Source organism: Scatophagus argus, chromosome 13, assembly GCF_020382885.2.
Source record: "Scatophagus argus isolate fScaArg1 chromosome 13, fScaArg1.pri, whole genome shotgun sequence".
Classification (NCBI taxonomy): domain Eukaryota; kingdom Metazoa; phylum Chordata; class Actinopteri; family Scatophagidae; genus Scatophagus; species Scatophagus argus.
Window position 1 is genome coordinate 2232180 of NC_058505.1, and position 18498 is coordinate 2250677.

Below are 18498 nucleotides of genomic sequence, written 5' to 3' on the forward strand. Positions count from 1 at the left end.
CTCTGCTGGTGTGGAGTGATGAAATCAGACAGCAAATACTCAGGGTTGCTTCAAAAGTCCAAAAGTAGCATGCAGAGCCACCTTCCATATCTTCCACGTCCAACTGTCTCTCATCAGGAAGCGAAATAGAAAATCTACTTTCCTCTTTACTCACCTCTAATTTTTCCTTAAATCCTCTTTAAAACACATTTCTTGATAAGTTTGGGGTTGCATTAAAGTTTTGTTTGGTTACTTTGACTCCACTTTGGCACCTGTGAGTAAAATTTAGGCCCTAAGTTCTAATTTTATCATCATCATCATCATCATCATCATCCTTATGTATGCAGTAATGTCTGTTCCTCTGCAACTGTGCAGTATAACAAATCACAGTCACACAATTAATAATGAAACAGAATCTGTTAAACATATAAAACAAAATCTGTTTCAATCTCGGCTTCACTTACAGAACATTTTTATTTTCCTGGCTGTCATCTTAGACTAGAGACATTAGATGTAAGGAAACATATTTAGCCAAAATGTGCATGTAACATTGTGCTGTCAGATGTTATGGCTCCCTCTCAGGCCTCTGTGTATTGCTTTTCTTGCTTGTATATTTTTGTTCTTTTTTCTCTTCATTGTGTTGTGGAGAAACTGGCCCAAACGCTGCACGAAGGCCCCAAAGCTGCTGTAATGAAGCTCTGACTCTTTGTAAACAGAGTTTCTGTCGTACGTTTCTGCTTTTAACAAGACTGTGCCTGCCGGAGACGGCTGTGATTACCGGGCCTTCCTCCACACGGATGTAAACAAATACAGCCTCGGGTGATTCTGCCTTTAATTATCCCGAAAGAGAAATATAATGAATATCCAGCAAACATGACACAAGCTGGCAGTGAGTGACTTCACCCCGAGTGTCTTCGTTAGGAACAAACTTGCATCCTGGGTAAAGAGAAACGAGGCTGCTCCAGCGTGTCGGCACACGGAGTTGTTGCTGTTGATTTTGTTTGGAGTTTCTTCACAAAAAACATGTTTGCAGTTATTAATGCAAACGTTTTACTGTTTCCTCTTTTATTTTGATAAAAAAAGAACAGGGAATATGTAAGTATAAAAAGTGAAATGTGTCTGGGCCCTCAATTTGACTTGCTATAAATGGCCATTGAAGTGTCCAGGCTGTGGATTCTCACCCTGCTAGCTGATCTCGCCATCAGACTGATAGCTGCCAGTTAATGTGAGCGTCTCTTAGCCAACAGGGATTATCAGCCGGTGAGGTTAGCTGGGGGCATGTAGCTTTAGCCTCATGTGATGTTTAGCGTTATGTGATGTATGTAGCCAACTACAAACATTAAAATTAAGCTGGAGATGGAGTTTTCAACCAGCTCACACCGTTAGCGTTCAGTAGCTTGCTAGCTGTTTTCTTGTCACTTTACTGCAGTGCTAACCAAGCTAGCTGAGGCTAATGTGTTGCTAATAACATGCTCCATAGGCTAACTGTCAATTATGGTTACTGTTTGGATATTTTACTCTTGTTAGTTTTACTCTAATAAACTGTATGTTTACATTAATCACTGTGTGTCATATTAGCATTGATGTTCTTTTACTGCTGCCGCGTGAAGAACAGCTCATTTCACATTGTGTTCACACTGTGAGTCCAGTTAACTGGTGTGACTGAAAGATGTGTTCAGGTGTGATCTAAATCTTCAATATAGAAGCTGTTTTGTTAATGAAAAGGCTAAAGTAAATATCATTAACTTTTATTTAAAAGAAGCAGAACCCCAGCGTGTCTAAATTCTCTAACCTAGTTGGACAACAGGTGGCTGAGGAGCGTTCAGGAGCTCCCCGTGAGTCTGCGTGTTTGTCAGAACAATAAAATACAACATAAGGCCCTCTGTTGTTCACAAAGAAAAGAAAGCAGTGCTGCGATTAGCTCCTAAAGGCTACCGGAGCAGGTTTTGTAATAGAAGATAATGGGCTGGAGGAGCCTGGGCAGCAGTGGTGGATGAATAATGAGCTCTGCACTGCTGTTGTCTAACCGCTGATGTTCTGGAGTTCAGCTGCTGGGAGCCCAGAAGCGTTTTTTATTCATTTATTTTTGTGTAACACAGAGTATGTTTAGCAAACCCTTCCCTGCATAGACTGAAAAAATATGACACCACAAAATGACGCACAGGAGCTGACAGAGTAAATGTGCAGGGAGAGATGAGGGGAGGTTATCGCTGCCATTCTTTGATCCCTGGAAGGCAGAGAGGGACTCAGTGATGAGCAAGTGTTGCCATGGTAACAGCATCCTATCGTTTTGCTAGTTTCAGGCGGTTGCTCTGGCACCCTGCCTGTTACAGTCCCTGGAGTATTTCCATAATGTGTGTGTGTGTGTGTGTGTGTTTACACTGGCAAACTGGCCTTTTGTCTCCAGACTTTTAAGAACTGCTGCTCATCACCTGAATCTGAGTCACAGTCCAGTGGACAACGACTGATGAATGAGTGCCTGACTAATCAAATGGGCCAAGCCAGGATGCTGTGAATCCTGTCTGTGTTTGTGCAAAACAAACAAACAAACAAACAAACACTGTGTTGCTCTGTTGGAGCTGAGTGTTAGCAGGTTCAGAAATGTCTCTTTAACTGTGAGAAGATCTGCGTGTTTGCTTGAGAGTTACGGGCAGGCAGAGTGTGAAGACGAGCTGCCGGGTCTCCTGTAAGAGGAGCCACTGAAGGAGCCATTTTCATGTATCCTCCTCGAGTGTTTACTGCCCACGGCTGACAAATATAGCAGTAAAAAACTACCCAAAACACATTTAATCTCACATTCCAGTCTGAAACTCTTTCTCAAACATTCAGGATTTGGATTATGTTTACAGATCTTGTTCAGCCTAATGATGAAAATGTTTCATTCTAAAGTTGGTGTACTGCAGCTTTTATTTGTCCGGCTTTTGAGACAAGAGATTGAGATTTTTCTCTACCCTGTTGTGTTTTCAGTGGTTTGAGACTGGAGCATTGTGTCAGTGAGTGTCCCAGTTACTCTGGATAATCCACAGAACACACACAGTTAGATTTCAGAGGGACAGGAGGGACTTCAAATGTAAGGATTCAGCTGTTCACATTGACTGAAAACAACCCTGAATTAACTCACTTTTCAGCTCACTTGTTCTGCTGGTTCTGTGTATACTTTGTTTCCTGACAGAAGATTGCTGCCTCAGTTAAAACCCTGTCTGTGTGTGTGTTGTCTTTGTGTTTCCCTGCAGGTTGCCTGTTTGAGAGCGAGCTGTGCTCACCGTATGAGATCTGCGTCAACGGTAAGACGTCCCACATGCACATTTCAAAAGCTTTATTTAAATCCAAACTGAGAATATATACACTTAAACATAATTTTGGACTATTGTTAAAACTGTGTTCCAAAAGTTGGAAAAGGTACGGCAGAAACCCAAAGGGTTTAATGATAAAACTTTCTCCAGAAGACCACTGAGGACAACATACAGCCATCAGAGCTGGGGAAAGTCATATAGTTGCTCTCCGCATTGATTTTGCACTCATTCAGCTTTGGTGGTGCCCATAACGGCTTGGATGCTGCACCTTAGCCTGACTCTGGTCGGGAAAACCTGTGGTTCATGTGTGCTCTGTACTTAAATAGCGATCAGATTAATAGCATATAGTTAATCTTTTCTTATTGCAGTTTGAGTATTGAATATTTTGGCTGTAACCACTCTTTGTGTGTTGTTGTTGTGTTGTGATCCAAGCTGATCGTGAGCATCACTTTTGGTTGTGTTCCAAATGCACAACACAGCTCATTAAATATTTGCGAGTTATTGATTAGTTATGCTTGAGCGAACAGTTCAGTCTAGTAGTGGACCTTTGATGCCCGTCAAGTCAGAGAGATGGTTTGATTTGTGTTAAAGCCTGATTAATTGTTACTTTGACTAAATCTTTATTTAACTCATCAACTTCAGCCTGTGTTATTTGTTAGCTGTGAGCTGATTTCGCTGTCAGTTAAACCTAAAAGCTCACGTGTTACGCTGGTTAGTTGTGTTACTGTTCTGTAACCAGCTGTCATATCCGACGTCACAGTTCTGATAAAATATGTTTTGTACCAATTGTTATATTCAGGATGAATCTAAATTCTTAACTTATAAATAACACACAAACACTTTTTTTGCAATAAACCAAGATGAACGTAAACAAACATTGTTGTTTGTAGCCACAGCTGTCGAGTTAGCATGTTAGCATTGGGGCATTTTGGCTGCGCTTTCTCTGTGCGACTGGCTCGCTAACAGCTAACAGCTAACAGACTGCGGTCAGAGTACACGTGGGTAACCAGGTAGGCAGACAGGAAGGCAATCGAATGAAATGATTGGATGAGCTCATTCCAGACCACAGACGCTGGACTCGAGCATTTGATTTATTGATTGCTTTCATAAAATCTCCTGAAATACATTACCAAAGTCTGCATTGCTGCATTGCGTCTTCGTTCGTTCCAGCCTGTTGAGAATCAGCTGCTGGACCACATCAACACAAACCCCCTGTCGCTCTGCCTCACTCCTCCCTTGCAGCCTCCCTGGCATCGAGTGGAAGGAGCCCCCCCTGCTGAGAATCAACCCAGAATCAAAAAAGCTAGAAAATAATTTGCATTTATGTCGGAGTCTTGGAAACTCTTTTATGTCTGACTGCAGTGGGTCAGCCGGATGGTAACCGGGTTGCTCTCCGGAGCCGACGGCGGATCTGCTCTGAGCTGACCTTTTGTCTTCTGTATCTCCTCATCAGCAGCGGTCATCGGTTAGCTGGGAAGCTCTCGGCTGTGAAGAGCAGGCTTCACTTATCAACATCTCTGCAGGATTTAAAGCAAAGACAGAGAGCCGTCACAGATAACAGAACGCTGTGATCTGTTGTTTAATCTCATCGAGCATGTGAGCGGCCTGTTGGGAGGTGCAGGTGGCTGATGTGTGTTTATTTCAGGCAGGGCGCATTTGTTCTGAATTCGTTAGCTCGGCCGTTTCCTGTCTGCGCCGTGTCCTTTTGAAAAGTGGCCCATAATCTGATTCTGACAGAGGAAGTGAGGATGAAAAAAACAAAAGGCGCGTCTTGTTCTGTGAGAGAATCGTTAAGTCGTCAGTGAATTTTATTTTTAGCTCAGACTGGCTCCCCGTCTGTGCTGCGACTGCCTCAGGTGACCTGGTTTTGCTTTGATGACAAAAAAAAGGTGTCAACTGCTTTTATTTGGATAGCTGGTCTGTTATTTTGTTGCTCTGGTGATCACACTCACATCTTCTGCTTTTGTTATTCTCTACCACAGAAAAATATCATCTCTTTTCATCATTCTGCAAATGTTAGAGGTTTGACCGCTACAAGGGAATGTTTGATTCTGACTTTGCTTATTCCTGAAGGCCATCATGAAGGCCAGTGGTTCTCTTGTAAAATACTGAATGGTGTTTTAAAGTGATTTGCAGTCTCACAACTGCTGGTGAAGTCAAAGAGCTGAGAAATGATGAAAGTCGCTTTGGTATTGCTGTCAGACGGCAGCTCAACAGAAGGAGGTTTTGTAGCTCTCACTGGTCCATGCAGTTTTTATCGGGTCTCTTGCCTTCAGTGCTTTGCCTCACGTTCCTCGATACCCCCCCCCCCGGTGGACAAGCGTTTCCTCAGCTGATGATGCAGCTGTGATGGAGGACTCGGTCCAGACACGTGCTTCAGACTCTCGTTTTGTCCCTTAACTTCCTGTCTGCGCTGAGGACGGAGACGTGTCGTGTTGTGTGAACTGAAATCTGGTGCTTGTGAGTTTTATAATGAAACATACATCATGAAGGACTGCGAGAGAAGGCGAGAAGAAGATAAGGGATTTTCTGTTACAGCAGCCTGGTACATCGACCACCGTTTACATTGCAACTCGAACCACGTTAGTCCTGTTACACCTGAAGTGCCGACGAGCTAGCTCCAGGATTCTCCTGGTTTGTGTTGCACATAAAGACGTAGCCGTCCTCAGCCAGACTTATCCACAAATGCTAAGTATTGTGAAACACGAGTCCTAAAATGATTCTGTCAGTCCGCGGTGCTGCTGGCTGCTTCAGCAGCTCCTTGTCAGCTCGGCTACGCTTTCAGTCCAGGTTTCAAAGAGCATGAAAAGCTCCCCGGGCTGAGGCGGGTGAGGCAAGGCTGCGCTGACAGAAAAGCTGCGATGGCTGCACCTCCAGCCATTGTTCTCAGCCGCCGGGTGCCCGACCTGCTTCAATAGCTGCTGTCACGCCGGCCATGGCAGACGATGCCAGTCTGTTGTGCTGGTGATTGGCAGCTCGGGCTCTTTCAGGCCACACGGCGGCTCTGATTGCCTGAGCTGCCTGTAATCTCACGGCAGGAAAACAACAAGTAAGGTTGGTAATGTTCTGCTGAGGACGCTCACGCTCTTTCTACCTTTTTTCCCCCAACAACAAGGCGAGAAAGTGACAACTCAGAAAAACATCTTAATACCTCGAGGGAACAAGTTGTTCACTTGCCTTGGCATCGGGAGCCACTTTGGTGAAGACAACATGACCTGCCTGGAGATTGTGAGGGATTAAAACGTCCTTCACACAGTAATTGAACACTGAATAACAGGGTTTTGAGCCTGCAGGTGCTGCTCTCCTCTGTGGGCTAAAAACTTGAAGTTCACTAGGGATCTTTCAAATATGAAACAAGTTTTGGACATTTAACCTCGTAGATTTTGACTGTTTTCTGAGTGTTTTGTTGGACTAGTCTAGTCCAACCGTCCCAATGGGGACACACCCAGGCTGATGACAACACAAGTTCAGTTCACTCCTGACGATCACGTGGTTCAGACATACTGAAACCTTCTTATTCTTCACATTGTTAAATAAAAGGCGAATTGTATTGTGAAGAGGTAAGAATGTAATGCATATGTAAAAAGTGCATCCTGTGTTGCTCAGACCAGCAGTACATCCGTCAGTGGTTTCAGTTTTCTCTCCACCTGCATTAGATGGTGCTCATGATGGCTGCCAATGAAAGATTCAAGTGCAAAAATCCATTTTCAGATCCATCCATCCATCGTACACAGCAGGTGCGTCGTGGCAGTCGTCACATCAAAAGCCATTATTTTTATTTCAGGCAGATGGAGACTGCGGTGTTAAATGGGCTTTGGCGAACCTTTGGCCTCAGACAAACTTTCCTCCAGCGTTAAACAACATGAAGTACCGATGCAGCATTCAGTGAGGAGCGATAAGCGAGTCCACCCACCCCTGTGGACCTTTCTGCTATTTTCCAGCGTATCACCCCTACATGGGTACAAAAGGAGAAAGGGCAGGCCGGCTGCGTGGAGAGATGCTGCACCATCAGTGACTTGACATTTTCACTGTGACTGTCATCTCAGCAGACAGAGCGATGCCGCAGTCTGAGCGCCGACGAGGGACGGCTTTATTACGCTGCAAAAAGTTCTCCTTATAATAAAACATTGATGTGGTGGTGAGCCTCCAAATGTTACGCTTTCTGTGACTGGGTGATAAAAAGCGAAAAAGTCTGACTCGTTTGACCGCAGTTCCGCCTGTCAGGAATGGGTGGACGATATTGTGACAGCAGGCCATCACGACTGTACGCAGATAAGTCCGCCTGATTAAATCAGATGTAAGTCTTTAACAAATAACTCTCTTTGTGTGGCCATTTTTTGCAGCGTGGGAACCTCTGCTGACTTTGATTTTTAGCCCCATCATGCAGCCAAGTCTGGCCACAGAGATAAGGATGGCTGCCTGTCACTTATACTTATGTCATGTAAAGGTTCCTGCACTGTTAAATGTTTTTACCAGGCATGCCATGAAGGAGTGATCTGCAGATTATTCTCTTGATAAATTAGATAATCGATAAAAATGTTCAGGATATAGTGAATCAGACCCGTTGTAACTTTCCTCAGATGTCATCTTGTACCTTCATGACTGACAGAAAGAAGCATCGAGCTCTCATATCTGAGAGGCGGGAACTAAAACATTTTGCTTTTTTTACTGATCAGATAGAAAATGTTGATAAATCATTGTTTTACGTTGCATTGCTATTAATTTTCCCACACGCAGCATGATTGTGTAGACACTGAGATATTTTAACATCCCAATAATCGTGATCAGTGCTGTAGCTCATCTGTGTGTGCACATGAATTTCAGTATTGAATAATTGGAGACTTCGACTCTCTGAGCGTGCATGTTATCCGTGTTCTGATTGGCCGATTTGAGCGGTTTGTCGAGTCGATCAGAAGTGAAGCCTTCGTGGTGTTGCCGCTGTGTGACAGCATATCGTGTGTCAGTGATGAATGTGTGTGATGTTTCAGTCTTTTCTAGGTACATCAGCGTGTTTGCTTTGTGGTAATTTAATTCGGTGCAGTGTAGGTTAAGACTCTGCAGTGATCACATGATAAGGAAGCTCTGATCAGGACGTCGACCACACGTCACACTTTACAGGCAGTAAAGTTTCTCTGATTGCAAACTCTGACATGTCGAAAACAATTAACACGTGTGAATGTATGAACAGAACATTGACAGTGAATACAGTTTGAAAGTGCATACCGTTTCCTGCTTCCTGCTCCTGTAATTTGAGGAGTTTGTGTTTCCTGGCGATCGTTCGGCCTTGCAGGTAGGTCAGTCAGACTCATTCTGCGCCGCCGCCTGATGGATCGTGTTTACATTGCGAGTTTGTTATCTGAGCTCCGCTGATATTTTCAGATGGGAGATGGCCAGCGACGTGGGGAGAGCTCAGTCAGTCCTGCTTTGTGCTGCGGTTTGTGTCGAGAGTCTTTTGGCGTCTGGTCTGTTCTGATCGCGCTCAGTCTTGCTGCTGGAGGTTTTACGCACTAAGCTTTGAAGCAGCACTTTGTGTCCGCTGATCCTCTGATCGGACTTGGGAAAGCAGTCGTTCCCTTTTGGAAATGAGGACTTTAAAAGCATTTGATTTTTGTGGATGTTGTTGCAGCATCCGTATTCCAGTTTAAAGGCCTTTTCTTCACAGCTTCATGTCACCAACATCTTTAGTGACCTTCACACGATGATTAACAGGACAGAAAAGTGGACGAAACTTGTGTTGTTTCTCGAACTTCCACGATTGGTTGATTACTCCATTAGTTGATTAAAAAAAACAAAATTAGTTGGCAGCTATTATGATAGCTGATTAATTGTTCCAGTCATTGCCTCTGACAGTAAATGAAGGGTCTTTGGGTTTTGGACTGCTGGTTGGACAAATAGATGTAGTTTGAAGATCACATTTCTCATAGTTTTCTGACATCTTAACGATGAATCGATTGATCATGGCAACGAACTGGCAGATTAATCCATCATGAAAATAAACGGCGGTCTTTGAAGTTTCCCCCAGTCTTTGCTCTTCTCTTGTGAACTACTGGAACATTTCAGCCAAACGGCAGAAACTAAAACATGGAAAGAAAATCTGGAGGGTTGCCAGAAGTCATAGCTTGGCTTCAACGAGTCACGAGGTATAAAAGCATGGCATTGTTCTTCAGTGTAGGATTTCTTAGTGAACACGCAGCTTATAGTCCAGCTGGGACATGTCCTCCTCCTGCGTCCCTCCAGGTGTTGATTGGACCCCTTTGGCTTTACTGTCACAGCTGTAATGGAGCTCATTGTGAAGAAGCTTGCTCAGCATGGAAACACTCATTTCCAGCAGAGAATGCAACCCCCAGTTACGTTTTAATTGGCATTAGTTACCCTGAATCGTGTGCTGGAGAGAAGTGTTACTGTTCCTGTGCTGTAAACACAGTTTGACCCTCTGGTTTTGTACCTCTTGAGTAACTTTGATTATGCAAATGAGTGAATGTGAATATTAGGATGTGAGGTGCCTGCATTGCACTGAATTTGGACACAATGTTGTCAAGGACTGGTTCAGCTGTTGGACTGCTGAGCTGGTTTGAAGGTGCAGATGCAACATATGAAACTCCACAACCCAGACAGGCCTGAAGACACCTCTGTGGCCTGTACTTCTACAAGTTACCTTATTACGTTATTAACGTTATTTCTGGCCTCCAGGATTCGTGCCGGCTTGTTGTTCCAGGGTTTTATATTTTAAATTCACAGCAGTGGCAACAGAAAATGATGAAAATGAAGGCTAATCGTTTCCTGCACGTGTTTCATGTTTCTGGTTAGTCTCTGTTCATCGTACACAGTGCCAGTATCCTGCAGGACAGACGCTGGTGTGATATTGTCTTAAGTACTGAGGAAATTTTGTTAAAGGTGTGACCAGTGCGATGACATCTAGTGGCTGCTGTGTGAACTACATCTCCTTCTGCATAAACTCAGGAGTAACCTGCAACAGAGCTAACCTTCGGCGAGTGGTACTTCCTAAATCTGTTGAAGACGTGTGTTCAGCTTTTAACTGAAAACGCTCCAGAGAAATTTAGGGTGCCTCGAAAATGATCAATCAGCAACCAGAGCGGCTGCAGCTCTGCCTGTCACTCGTGAAACCCGGCACATTAAACGGTTCACATTCTGTGCAAAGAGACTGTGAGTTATTACCGACTGCACCTTCGAGACCGCCCGTTACAAACCCCACACGAGGCGGACATTGCAAACCGAGCTGCGTCTTTATCAAACACGTCTTCTTCATGTCATTTCTCAGAATGCTTCACTGACAGCATGTCACAGCCTTTTTTTAATGCAAGCAGTGGGATTCACATGCCAGTCCCTGACAAAACACACACACACACACACAGTGACAAAGGAGGGTGCTCTGTTTCAGCCCCCCTATGCTGCCTCCACTTGATTAGCTGCGAGGGACAAAAAGCCCTCGATGGAAGTCGCCATGGCAACAGACGCAACAGGAGCAGCACCACACTGGCTCATTACCCATCTGTTGCATGCCGTCTCCTGAACATGCAGTCGACATGTGGCCACACCGCACGGCGAGAGCTGAAAATGTCTTCACAGAGTCTGCGTGTCATTGGTTGAACTTGTGGTTTAAACTCTCCTGGACAATGATTCAACCCCCGAGTTTAAAGACAGTCTTTGATTTAATCGTGTCAGTTAATATCCAGTCATGACTGAGCGTACCAGAGGGAGGCGGTAACCGTGTGGGAACAGCCGTCGCTCACACTGAGTGCGTTAGAGAGCGCAGGATGAGCCATCGTCTACGTTGAGTGGGAAGTTTCTTGTACTCCTGAGTGTGTTTGTTTCATGAGCACACAGCCTCGTCGTCCAGCATCACCACATCAGCTGTGCGCCTGTCAGATCGTGCTAACTGATGGTCGCTCGACTCTCCGGGCGTTGAAATGAAGTCCAGAGGTTTAGTTCCAACACATGATGCTGGGGGAGGGGTTTGCTTTATTTCCTGCGTTGTGCTAATTTTGATGGCTCAGTTTGTGCCTTTTTTCAGCCATGAGGCACAGAGGCCGTAGCTCCGGCTGGAATCAAAAACAATGACAGGAAGTAGGCACCCTCGTGTTTTCCGCCGTCCGCCTTCAGATTGTTCCAGATCACTCGGAGGGGAACCGCCGTGTCTCATAAAATCACATACGGTATGTTCAGGGAGCTGATGGGTTATTGATCAGCACCACAGTTAATCCCCACAGTGATGAACTGGTCAGGTTTCATCAGCTGAGGGTGTGGCTCTGAATCGTTTGCTGTTTTTTTGTCTGCTCACAAGCACTTCTCTTCGTGTTTCACTGAGCGATCAGCACTAAAGACAAGCAAATATTTTCTCATTTTTCTTCCATTCTGAGTTCCTGGCAGCTTCATATTTTGTTAAACTGAGCAGTCGGATCATTTGTGTTTGCACTTCATTGAATAATCGTTTCAGCTTCAGTCCAGATCAGACTCTGACTCAGTGAACTGCCATTAATCTAAAGCAGTACAGAACACAGTGAGCTGCACCACTGACACCAACACCCAGAGTCAGCGTCTGACAGGTATGAAGGAAAGCCAGCACTCTGCGGCCAGTGAAAGCAGCCCAGGCCCTGCCAAGCGATGCCAGATGTCATTGATCCTGTGGAGTGCAGTCTGTGAGGGATGGACTCGTGCAGGTCCCCCGAGGCAGCAGATCCATTAAGACGTCTTAATCCAGTTCATTAGGCAGGACCTGCTCTCAGTCCACAGAAACACACAAACGAGCTCCACTCAAAGTTTGTTTTCCTGGGACTTCACCTTTCATCAAGTGAAAACACACTCTGCTCGTGTCCCCGACGTGTGTTCAATGCTAACACTTTAGCATGCGCGGAGCTTCTTTGGCTCCTGTCATGTGAGTATGAGCAGCTGAAAACTGGTTTGTTTTCTGTAAAGTTCAGCCGGCCCTCATGGCATCAAAATGAACGAATACATCAATAACAAAAAAGTAAATAAATAAGTCAAGATAAAATAAGACTTCATTGATCCCACAGGCTGCACGGCGTGTATGAAGCAGGTTGGTGAAAAAAAACATCCCAATAACAATAACAGTAATGTTGATAAAACCGAGAATAGTTTCTGTGAAGTTTATTGTCCTGTTTTCACAAAATGACGGCAGCTGAGAGCGACATCTGGTCAGCTCTGCCGGTCCATCTCCTCCATCTTAATCCACCGTGTGCTTCTCAGAATGGCCCTGCGAATCCTCATTCTGCTCTAATCTGGACCATAAATCACAACGAGACACGTCTGGCTCTGAATTACGGCCCTCTGGTAGCGAACTGCGATGAATTGCAGAGCCTTAGACATGCATGAGTGTAATTATGAGAGATAATTCAAGCTGTTCCTTGTGGGAGCTGCAGAGACGGTGATGAGATCAGAGCTGGAAGCAGCTCGCTCAGGAGCTCGTTCTTCTCTCTGTGCACTTACAGTCCTACTGATAACTTAAGCACCGATAGGTCGCCATCGTTTGCGTCGTTGTTACGGCGACGCACAGAGCAGATCCACCAGGGTGACGCTCAGACGTGTCCCACTCAGGAGCCCGTAGCACAGAAACACAACCGAATGGAAAATAAAGCATTTTAACAAAAAGCTTCTGTCCTTGTGCTCTTCAGTTTTCCTCACCCTTTGTTCATCACCCTCATCTGCTTCCTCGGCCCCTGAGGGCCGCGAGCAGAGCCGTCGCTAACGGTAACCACAGAGGTCTCCTCCTCCTCCTCCTCCTCTCTCAGCCAAACACACCTGATAATCAAAACTGGTAAAAACACTACAAGACGCAAAGTTTCACATTAAAAAGTCTTTGAAGCCAAGGAAAACTCTGATTGTTAACGGTTGCACTATTTATTTCTTCAGGATGATTAATGAATTTTCGTTTCCTTGCGGAACATTTCAGCAGGATGCAACACGAAGCTTAAACCCCCAGAAATCCTGTTGAGGAGCAGCCACATTTAGGCCACTCTGTTCCCCAGTGTCACAATAATTGAATTTTAATCTTGGCCAGGACACTGCAGCTGTAGATGGGTTTTATTCTGAGGGATAATTTGAATTTAGTTCCTGGAAGATATAAAGATGAGAGAGTGAAGCGACAGACACTTTTAAAGATGATCTTTGTCGTGTCAGCTCTGAGGCCTGAGAAGATGAGTGTTGATTATGTTTGTTTCTCCCGCCGTGCTTTCGTCTTGCTCTGCCATAATGTCTCCGTCTGAAGGGATTTTTATGCAAACTTGAAACAGAAAAAAAAACAAACCAAAGAAAAGAAAAGTGCCGCTAATGTAAGACATGTGAGAGGAGTCCTAAGCCACTTACTGCTGCACAATGAGGTATTTCATCATATCATGGCAAGGCTGCATCCTCTGACAAAACCATTTGTCTTTATTTCACACATAAGTTATTCACAGAAAATAGCTTTCAGCAAGCTTGAAACTTTGGGAAGTTTGTGTAAATTTCCAGATCTAATTTCCATTATTACAATCTGCACAAAAATCCAGTTGTCACCTTTTCCCAAAGCCTCTTCTCCTTCATCCTCACTTGTCTCACTCCTCCTCGTGCACCCGCGGCGCCTCCTTTTCTTCCGTCTCATTTGTAAACAGCAGAATATGAACTCGGTGAAACGTTTGAGAGTAATTACAGCAGCGCAGCCCAGCCGCTGGTCACCCTCAGCTGCCTGGTAAATGGAGCTTGCAGTTTGGCTGAGATGGCCGCAGTGACGCAGGGGCCTGGATTACCATGTAGAAATGCTGTTATGCAACACACACACCCTTTCACACACGCAGATATGCAGATACACGAATGCACGGGGATGGATGTTCCTCACTTCTAGAAGCATCCAGAAATAATCACTGAGTCCTGCAGACCTCCAGCAAGGCCAACAGTCCGCTCCTCTATGATGTGCACATCTGCAGCCACAGGGAGTCTGGATTTATTTCCAGAAGTAGCAGAATAACGTCAGAATCGGTCATCACTTTGGACCCGGTGTGTGCCTGATGTGTTTTCTGATTACGTGTCTGGGGACGTGTCTGCCTTTGGGTAGTGGGCTTGTTGTAACCCTCAGCCCATCGCAGTGCACAGACTGTGCGCTTTGCCTAAACTTAGGGGGGATTTTGTTGCTTTAAGAGCAGACGGGGGTCAGGTTCTGCTCTCTGGGTGGGGACAGTTTGTCTCTGCCGTGGAGCCGGTCAGGCAGCTTGGTGATGTTGAATCGTCATATGTGATGCCGCACGTTTTCATGATGAGTTTCATTCTCTCCACTGCTGCTGTCTGAGACTGGATGTGTAAAGTTAACAAACTCTTCTGAAGATAAACCCGACCGGATGGTGAGTTAGTGATGGGATGATTGTTTCTTTGTGTATATTTTTAGCTTTGTACCTTTGTCAGCATCATTAGGTGTCACTCATGACATTTGTGGACCCTGTTGGTGAATTTAACGTGTCACATGAAAATCTGCTTTTGTATGTTAAATCTCAGGTTGGGAAGCAAGAAAGTGTAAGAAAAAAACTAAACAGCTAACATGATAAGAGAGTTTTGTTGCATATTAAAGCTGCTGGAAACATTTGACTCAAGCGCTTCCAGCCGGACTGGATGAAGGACAATATTCATGTACCTTAGTTTCTACTGTGAATTCCCACTTATGATTACTCATCGGGAAGGTAACGTCAGCTGACCCTGTTCACGGTTTATCAGAAACCTGCACCTCAAAGCTGCTCTCTCATTCTTTACGGCGCGAGTACAGCAGGTGGTGGTGAGCTCTGTCTGTTCGTATTTCTGTCCGTTTGACTCATCTGTCCAGACACGCTGACCACCCACGGTTTCATTTTCAGAGACGGCTTCGAAGCCGACCTCTCCGGTGGCTCACTTTAACGCTGCCCACCGATTGGCTTTTCAGGAGGAAGTACGACTGAGTGAGAAGTCCCCCTCGGTGTCACGATGTCTGCGTTTGGCACTGACGTGATAAGAGGAGAGTTGGGTCCGACTCCGCCTGAAGCTGGAAAGTCTTTTATGAAAATGCAGTCACTAAAAAGTCGGTCAGGTTCAGGCTGATACTGGTTCAGGGGCACACCTGACCGAAAGGTGGATCGAGATTAAAGCATCGGGAGAAGAGTGAGTCAGCAGTGGTTTGGAGAAGGCGCACAGATGAGAGAGTCAGCTGTCAGTCATGATGCTTCAGCATCAGATAACTAATTAAAACCAAACTGAGCAGAAGACTCAAAAAGCACTTGAGCAAACGTTAGCGTGATGAGGACTACCTACAATGAAAGAAGCCAGTGTGTCACCATCCCAACAACATATTGTTCCTGTCAGCTGTAGTGCTGTTCATCCATCCAGACGGTTTTGGTGTGAGCTGCAGAGTTTTGGAGAAATCGACTGTAGACACGTCTGCCTTCTGTTGAATATAATCAATGGCACTTCATATATTTGAAAAACTCAACAGCAGTGTGTCTTTCCAGAACAAATGACCCGATCACTCAAGATAATCCACTTTTCCATTTAGCTAAACATCCAACGTAACAGCATCATCATAACATCACCCAGCGTGTTCTCACTGAAGTGCTGATATGTGATCATGTGGAGCAGTCACTTCACCACCAGCTTCCTCCTTAAACAGGTGCTTCTGTGTGCGTTACACACCGTCAAGCCTCTGAATCTCCGATATGCTGCTGTGACGGCTCCTCTCCTGCTGGCTGTGTGAAGTCACAACAATGCTAATATTTAGCCTTTTAAAGTGTGAAAATGCTAAATATAAAAGCGTGTTAGATTGGTGACTCAAAGTGTGTGTGTGTGTGTGTGTTGACAGATGGTATGTTTGGGAGGTGTCACTCTGTTCCGGTGAAGGAGGTTTACACCTACGACGTCTCCCCGGCCGTAGTGCAACACTTCAGGACGCTGCTGGAGAAGCTCTCTAACAGAGGTACACACACACACACACACACACACACACACACACACACACACATACACACACACACACACACACACAGCCAGTTAAGCCAGGGTTGATTCACAACTTCTTCAGACTAAAAATCTCCCTCAGATTTTCTCATTTTGTTTCATTATTTGCTGACAGCCTGTCACCAGGACGATGACATGGCTGGAAACCTGGACAGCCTTGATGTTAAACATTATATTATCATATAATTATATTTCCTGCTTGTGAGTGACTCTGAATCGTAGTGAACGTTTTCACCGCTTGGGAACATTATGGGATGGTAGTCAAACCCTCAGGTGTTACCAGGTAAGCGGAGTTACAGCTTCTGGAAAAGCAAAAACTAAAAGAAATGAAAATGTGAAGAAAACTAAAATAAATTGCACCACATTTTCCCTCACTTGTGTCCTCATCATTACTGCTTAGCGCTTATTCATTCGTTTCATCAGCTGAGCAGTTCTGTGTGTTTGGACGTCTCTGTAGGTTTGATGTGGTGTGTTTTTATGCGATGGCTTTTGCCCACTCGTGTGCTGTTCGCTTTCATTCCACCACAATAACGAAAAGCAGGCTGAGCTGCAGCAAGTCCTGATAAAATGCAGGATCTGGTTTGGATTTTAGTTCAAATGTTCATCACCCTCCATCAGAGGCCTCCTGTCACCTTTCCTGCTGTACCAAGCTGCCGTTGCCGTGCCGTACCACCAGAGGGAGGCAGAGGTCTGTGCATGCGTGAACGTTTCACTCACCTTCATCGTGCAACAGGATGTCGACCGCACAGCAGGAAAACAGCCTGTTGCTCAGCTCTTCGTGGCTGCACCTGCTGACCAGAGAATGACATCGAAAACGCTCATTTTGTGAGGAGTTCACCCTAATGCCCCCCCACCCTCCACCAACTTCTTCTTTTGAGCCCGATTTAGTGCCCCTCCCCCTCCCCTCTGCAAAGACACACAAATAAAATCTGCTCCTGTGGTTTAATATGCCGAATCGGCACTCTGCGGGAGTGCTGGAGAAATATTCAGACTTCGCAGAGAGGCGACGACTTTGGAGGCATTTGTCAGACGCTCTCAAGTGAAATGAATTATGCAAATGAGATGTTTGGTCCCGGCTGTCTGCAGAAGCCATTAGGGAGGACAAAACTCTAAAGACACTGAAGCATCTGCATTTCAGGCCACTGAACAGATAGCACAGTTCTCTCTCTCTATCTGTTCCCAGTAGAAACACACACAGAAGCATGCGTTCCCATCAGCTCTTCATTTCCTTCTTTCCTTAAGTCCTGTTTCCAGTCTCTGTGCTGAGCTCTGTTAACCGTCTCCTGGCTGCGCAGACACGTGAGCGATGTTGGAATATTCCTTTAAGTTTACAGTACAGTCAGGTAAACAAGACTTGTCTGCGGTTTCTTCTCGTATTCGTTTCTGTAAGTTTCTGTCAGGGTCACGGGGGAGCTGGAGCCTATCCCAGCTGACTACGGGCGAGAGGCGGGGTTCACCCTGGACTGGTCGCCAGTCAATCGCAGGGCCAACACACAAAGACAGACAACCACACACTCTCACACTCACACCTCGGGGCAATGTAGAGTAGTCAGTTAACCTAATGTGCATGTTTTTGGTATTGTGGGAGGAAGCCGGAGAACCCGGAGAAAACCCACGCAGGCACATGCAAACTCCACATAGAAGGGCCCAGACCGGGATTCGAACCTGGACCCCAGTGCTAACCACTGCACCACCGTGCAGATTTCCAGGCTCTCAAAGTCTTTATCATCAGAACTGGCTTAATATACTCAAAATTAAAGACCTTTTAATTTGGCTTTTGGGAGAATCATTAAAGTCTCCATTTTTAAGCTGAGCTTTGTGTTATTTTATTTTTATTTTATTTTATTTATTGATTTTGTTATTTTATTGTTGCATGTTTGGGCTGCATGTTCGTATGAAAGGTAAACGTGGACAAACGTGTTCTCACGTCTTAGCTAATGTTGGCGAGCACAATGTTTTTATCACTGACAGAAGAAACTTTCTGTCTCGCTCACCAGCATTTTTCAGACAGCTGCTGCTGCTGCTGCTGCGTTCGTGTTCACCCTCATCCATCAGCCCACACACACACACACACACACACACACACACTCTGAGCCCTTCTCCCACAGCAAACTAAAGGCCTTGTGCATGTGAAGCCATTTAAAAAGCCAAGGTCAGAGCAGCCATTAGCTCGCAGCCATGGTGCTCCTCTTCAGTTTGCACACTTGACTTTAAAGCAGCAAATTGTTGTATTTTGATATCATCG

The 18498-nt window shown here is 45.3% G+C and overlaps 1 protein-coding gene across 3 annotated transcripts in view; it reads left to right on the forward strand.

Moving 5' to 3' along the window:
- The window catches only part of LOC124069180 (receptor-type tyrosine-protein phosphatase N2-like), a 165516-nt gene that overhangs the window by 8279 nt on the left and 138739 nt on the right, over nucleotides 1-18498 (forward strand). For 2 of the 3 annotated variants that reach the window (XM_046408034.1, XM_046408033.1), the window contains exons 2-3: nucleotides 3213-3263; nucleotides 16099-16212. In XM_046408034.1, the coding sequence (XP_046263990.1) occupies nucleotides 3213-3263; nucleotides 16099-16212 (165 nt within the window). Of the gene's footprint in view, nucleotides 1-1153; nucleotides 1205-3212; nucleotides 3264-16098; nucleotides 16213-18498 lie in introns of those variants that run through there. The other variant, XM_046408035.1, reaches the window with a different exon arrangement.